Source organism: Haemaphysalis longicornis, unplaced genomic scaffold (genome assembly GCF_048455015.1).
Source record: "Haemaphysalis longicornis isolate Haplotype H1 unplaced genomic scaffold, Haemaphysalis longicornis Haplotype H1 scaffold_3, whole genome shotgun sequence".
NCBI classification, from domain to species: Eukaryota; Metazoa; Arthropoda; class Arachnida; order Ixodida; family Ixodidae; genus Haemaphysalis; species Haemaphysalis longicornis.
In genome coordinates this window covers 167,350,482-167,356,592 of record NW_027526335.1, presented here as the reverse complement: position 1 = coordinate 167,356,592, position 6,111 = coordinate 167,350,482, and the positions used below count along the sequence as shown (strand labels likewise).

Genomic DNA, 6,111 nt, shown 5'->3' with positions numbered 1-6,111 from the left:
ACACCCGGGCGCAGTGTAAATGATCGCATGCATTACAGTGAGATAATGACTATTCAGCAGTAGGCCCACGACACACAAGCAATTTCAAACGTTTTGTTACTAGTCGTCTCCCCGGGTAAAAAGAACACAGAACCATGCAGGATCTATAGGCAGTGCACTGATACCTCATATACACCGAAAAGGGTAAGTACCGTGCGTCTGTCGATGAAGCGAACTCATTTTCCCAAAATCATCGGATACCTTGAACTACACTGGCATGACACCAGCACCGGACGAAGTAAGAAAAAAAGGTGTGCGAATAATATTACATAGAGAAAAATATAAGGCGACAAAGTTATCACAACCTAAACGCAAAAATAAACGGTGGTTAAAAAAAACGCGCTCGCTTCCTTCGTATCCTAGTCTGATTCTTTCACTGGTGCTTTGCGAGAGGTAGCAGGCGACTTTTCCCTCGACTTCGAGGCCGACCGACACACTGAGGAGCTTCCCGATGACCTTCCCGATGACCGACCCAGTGACCTTCTTGATGACTTTCCCGGTGATTTCGTGCCGTCATGGCTGCTCCTCGAGATGACGGGTTCTTCGGGCCGTTCTTTGAGGGTTTGTTTCATGTGGTCCATGCGCCGCCTGACCACCGTGGACACCCGCCGGGCGGCTGTCTTAGCGCACTCGACCGTGGTCTCATGGGGCAAGCGACGCATGGCAAGAACGGATGCAAAGAGCAGGACGCCGGAAAAGGCGAAGGCGGCATCCTCGCGACCGACCTTCTGGAGCACGAGGGACACGGAGGCGACTACCGCTCCCAGGCGACCGCAGGCAAATGTCCAGCAGAGAGCGGTTCCACGCACAGCCGATGGGAACAGCTCCATGGTGTAAACAAAGCATAGGACGCTGCCGGAATAGTAGAACGCCTTGGCCAGTATCAGGAGGACCTCGCTGATGAGGAGGAACCCGGCGCCCACCGTAAGGCTCAGGAGGCACTGAAGTGCGCCGATCACCATGAACCAGCCACTGATCACGGCGAGCATTGTGAGCCTCCTGATGAGCACGTGCATCACTGCGTAGACTGCAAGCGTGGTGAGGAACGAGGGCAGGTGGAGCCACACGCTCCTCCGATGCAGCGGCGAAAAAAATATCACGAACGCTGCGAGCGTGATCGAAAAAAATGAAAAGAACACGATTAACGCACGCTGCCGGATAGAAAGGCTATGGAGCAGGTCTTGGTGAATGGTGGCGAGGCGGGCGGCGTTCGTAGACATGTCTCCCTTCAGCTTGTTGAGTAGCCACGCAGTGCTCGAGATCGGGAAAGCGTTCGACTTGGCGGCAGACAGCATAACATCCTCTGCGGACTTCAGCCGCCCCTGACCGGTTAGCCAGCGCGGAGACTCTTCGATGTAAGGAAGGGCCGGCAGCAAAATCAGTGTGGGTAACACAAAAAGTATCTGCTTCAGTTTCCACCCTAGCTGCACGGATGCCCATCCAACGTACCACAAGTCGGAGAATACTACGCCAACCGTTCCGGCCAGGACGATATGCAGCGGCCTGTTTTCGTGAGTTGTCACCTCGAAGAGAGCGACGGCGGATAGCGCCATGGTCACAGCGGCACTTCCCCCGACAAAGAACCTCAAGGAGGCGTACACAACGTAGTTGTCGGAGACGCAGGTAGCGGCAGTGGAGACCAGTAGTGTAATTATCGCCGCCAGCAAGACGCGGAACCTGCCAGCGCTGTCCGCAAGGGATCCCGCAGCTATTGGCAACGCTATGCAGGCGCCGTTGTGAACCAAAATCAGGACGGCGATGAGTAACCGTCTTTGGCAGACCAGGTTCCACTCACTTATGATGGTACTGCTGGCCAACTCTTCTTCGAATTCCCACTCCTCGCAGGGTATGGTGTTGGTGTTGTTGGGCTCGTCCGGGTGCTCGAAGCGGAAGCATCGGCTGAGGCTGCCGTCCGATTCCAGAGGGATGGCCGAGTTTATCCAGGAGGCAGCGGACATGTTGGAGTGCGGAGGGCGCTTGCACCAGTGACCCACGTCTGACGTGATGAGGTGGAGGACGAAGCTGTTGGCGTTCATCAGGAAGAAAGCGAGGCTGCAGAAGAGCAGCAGCCTCCTTTGGAACGGGCCGTGTCCGAAGGCGTCGTAGCAGTCGAAGGACTCGCACGTGAGCAGGTCCCTGGACAGCAGCCGACTGGGCTGCAGGAGATTCATTCCTTCGCAAGAAGGGTAGAGCGATGAGAATGTTGGTAATTTCGCGGCGTATCGAGTACCAGCGGAACAGTTCGGGGTGGTGGTGGTGGCGCGAGATGGGTGGAAAAGATCCCGCACGAGTGGTCTTCTACTTCTTCTACCTTTTCGCAGGAGTGGTACGCGCTTGAAGAGGCAATGACGACGTTGATATCGAGAAGATGGCTCATACGCTATTTGGAGGATCTAGCAATAAAAACGCATTCTTATTTTCCTCACTATTCTTTCATTTCAGCCGTGTACTACTTGGCGCTTCTTCCGCGGGCGCTTTCTGAAACAGTTGGAATGTACGGCTCGAGCGTCACCAACTGAAAGAAATAATGATTATGATAATGAATAAACCTTATTGGTCAGAGTTCAGGTGGTGGTACCAGGGCACCCTTACTATTTATTGTCCTTTACTCGTGGCCAATGCTGTAAATGGATTTAATGGGCGGGTCTGTACCAGAAGAGGACACTGCAGACCGTAAAGCACAGCTACACAAAACCCGGGACTGAATGGTGATCTCGGACTTGGAGCTCCTCTTCGTCTTCTGTCCCGACCGTAGGGAACCGTTGGGAACCGCATACCCTAGCGGCGAGAGGAGTAGAAGATGACCGTGCGTGATTACGTTTCAGAGAAAGCAGTACTACAGGTTAATTCGAAAGCTTGTCTCGTGCGACTCATACTGACCTCAATGTTAACGCAAACGTCGCACAAATAAGATGCATATTTATGAAAAAGATCCCGGGCCATCTCAACAAACGTGAAACCGGGGAGGGACGAAGCATGCAATGTATTAGCGCATTCTTGGGTTGGCTCCTTGGCATTTTTGCCAATGGTGAGGATATCGTTAGGGAGTAGAGGTATCCAGCTTTGCTGTAAAAATCTCGTGTCTTTGAAGCACGAATCGCTTTAGCACGAGGCCTAAACGCGTAAACGAGTGTCCCGGTGTTTTGTAGTAGGCGTTACGAAACGTTCTACGGCGAGCCGTAAACAAGTGTCCTGGAGTTTTTCAGTACGTATTACGTTTTAGCGCGAGGCATAAACGAGAGTCAAGGTGTTTTAGTACCGCGAATACATGAGACGACTGTTACCAAGACGACATAAGGCACCGAAAGCCGGCGACCCTAAGTGGCTTCGCCCCTAAAAGGGAATGGGCATGCGACTCGCTAGCTCATTTCCCGCACTAGAATACATAACGCTATTGGCGACCACGGGTCCACGGGTGGCGCTGCGAAGCGTGCCTCCGTGACGTCGGCTTAGGGATTCTCGCATTTGTCGTCTGCTTCACTCGGGCTCGCTCTCCCTGCTGTTTCTTTGCACTCGGTTGACTTTTGATGCTTGTCTGCGCCATATTCTAAGTGTGCATATCTTTTCATCATAATAATAGACTTAAAATCGCCTACACTACATCAAGGCGTGATTTGAAGTACAGTTTTAGATACCGCTGCGGATGAAACATTGCCGGCGTCGCCCCATTCCTTGCGAAGCCGGTCCTGTGCGGAGCGCAAAGAGTCGGAGCTAGGCGTCAGCTTCTGTATTCAGCAATGTATGGAACAAAGGCAACAGCTAGCTGCTAATAACCGACAAATGCAAGAACAGAACAAATTCGAGCTCTTCGGGGCTCTCGGCTTTCGCAGAAGGCATTTAATCGTATGTAAAGTAAAACAGTTTTCGCAACCTTACCGAAAGCTCGGAAGTATTGTATCACATCACTTAATGTTGTCACTGCATCAAAGTATACCGAGACGCATTATGGGACGCAAAAACGATAGGTCGAGCTCCAAATAACCCACTGAGTGTATAGGCGCGTGCTAAATTTATACCAGGCTTCTAATCAGTGTGGAGGCTTATTGAGCAGAACTACTTCACTGCTGTAAAAAAACTGTAACACTATGTTTGTTCACACCTGGAGTGATATTTCAGTTTCATTGCTCGCAGCAATATCGCCCCAGTAGTCAGATATGCGTCAAGAGGAGGAGGAGGACGAGGAGGAGAAAACTTTATTTAATAGTAAAGTCAAGCTGATTAGTGGGCCGGGTCCTCACTCCAGGGAAAGAGAGTAAGAGAAATTTTCTTCAATTCATAGATACGCCTACCCAAGTAGACCAGGATTTGTTCTTTAGGCCTGTATGGGTTGAAAATTAATCGGGTTCGATTCTTGTAAAATATGCACGTATACTATATATTACGTTCGTTAGCGATTGCATAAAGCCTTTACCACCGTAATCATGTCATAATTGTTCGGGTTGAGAGTCAGTTCGTTATGATAACGATGGTTGCAATACAAGTTCGCAGCACAAAAGCCACCTTCGAGTACTCTGGACAACGTTGTCTGGGGCGCGATCGCGGTGGCGTAGCACCGCGATCATGGGCGCGTAGCACTGCATCCATGAGGAGGAGGAGGAGGAGGAGGAGGAGGAAACTTTTTTAACAGTGAATTCTAGTTGGTTAGTGGTCGAGTCCAGGACAAGAGACTAAGAGTAATTTTCTTCAATAAATAGCACGCCATCCAGAGTAGGCCAGAATTTGTTCGTTGCGCGTGGAAGGTTAGAATAGAAATTCGGGGTATAAAAGCCGCCTTCGAGTACTCTGGACAACGTGGTCTGCGGCGTGCCGCGGTGGCGTAGCACAATTAAACTTTCTCATTGTATTTGTATGTCAATAAACAACGCACGCTGTGGATATGCACCTTCTTCCACGCAGACCTCGAAAGACAATTTGTGAAGAATGGTATGTATGCGTAAGTCCTGAAGAAAATATTCACACAAACTTTGTGAACCTTCAAAATTTCCCCAAACTTCCTAATAAGACGTTTGTGGCGGTGCAGAAATATAGAAGCGTTGGGCACAGAAAAAAAAAGCATTAATCTGATACATGCCAGAAGAAATACAGCCGCTTTATTTCCTGCCGTGCGGTAGGCGTGTAGGGAACCGCTGCTTAGTGCGTAGCATTAGACCGTTGAGTCTTCATAGGAGCATCTCAAACATACTTTACGGAAGACTACAAATTTTGAATACTTATCGAGAAGCTCTGAGCACTGAACCTCGCAAATAAGCTGGAAAGTACGATGTTAAAGACGATCGTCTCACCGATGCTCTGAAGAATGTTGTTCTCTCTCTCCTCGTCTGTGCCGAACTTGTGCGGGACACAGCTTGGAATTATTCAGAGTTGCTAGAAACTGGCAAAAATAAGTGCATTACAGGAAATACTCTTTTTAATGCACTAAAACATCAAAGCCGGCGATTCGGAGCGCAGGTGCTGCTGCTCCTCACGAGCGGGCTGTAGCAGACGACAGCATCGCGAGTCCCTAAGCTGACGTCAGAGCCAGAGGGCGCCACTCAAACATCTCACCGCCATCAGCCTTGCGGTTGGCTGAGGCTGGAAAAAAGCGCTCGCAAGTTACGCAGGGCTTATAACTGCATATAAGCTTGCAGAACGAGCTACACCCGCTTAAGTGTTCTGCGTATTCATTTTTGCAGCAGTAAGAATGGTAGGGTGAAAGAATTGAAGTTACGAAAGCACACCTAAACAGAAGTAGCACTGCGTACCGCTGTTGGTACTGCGCGCACTATGTGCTGCACAGCAGTCTGGCGCTTTCGGGCTGTCTCACGCGACACTGGCCAATTGGCGTAAGTGAGTCTTACGCGACCCTGTTTGTCAAGCATACCCTATGTTTCACGAAATTACTACTACCTACCGTAACAAGCAAACAAACAAACAAAAAAACGAGCCAGGTGCAAATACGGTCAAAAACAAACCAAAGGTGGACAGTGGTGTGGAGCAGTATGGTCTTGCCATCTCGAAGAACTAACGGTAAAGAAGGCGTTCCGCAGTCTGCAACAGATGGAACAGTGCACTTAAATTTCGCTGGTGACGTCA

General features: G+C 50.2%; 1 protein-coding gene across 1 annotated transcript; it reads right to left on the bottom strand.

Moving 5' to 3' along the window:
• Positions 1-398: 398 nt before the first annotated feature.
• On the bottom strand, positions 399-2,210 carry LOC144175520 (solute carrier family 22 member 7-like). Its single transcript, XM_077704598.1, has one exon. It carries the CDS (start codon positions 2,208-2,210, stop codon positions 399-401), a length of 1,812 nt encoding a protein of 603 aa, XP_077560724.1.
• Between the last annotated feature and the right edge of the window lie 3,901 nt (positions 2,211-6,111).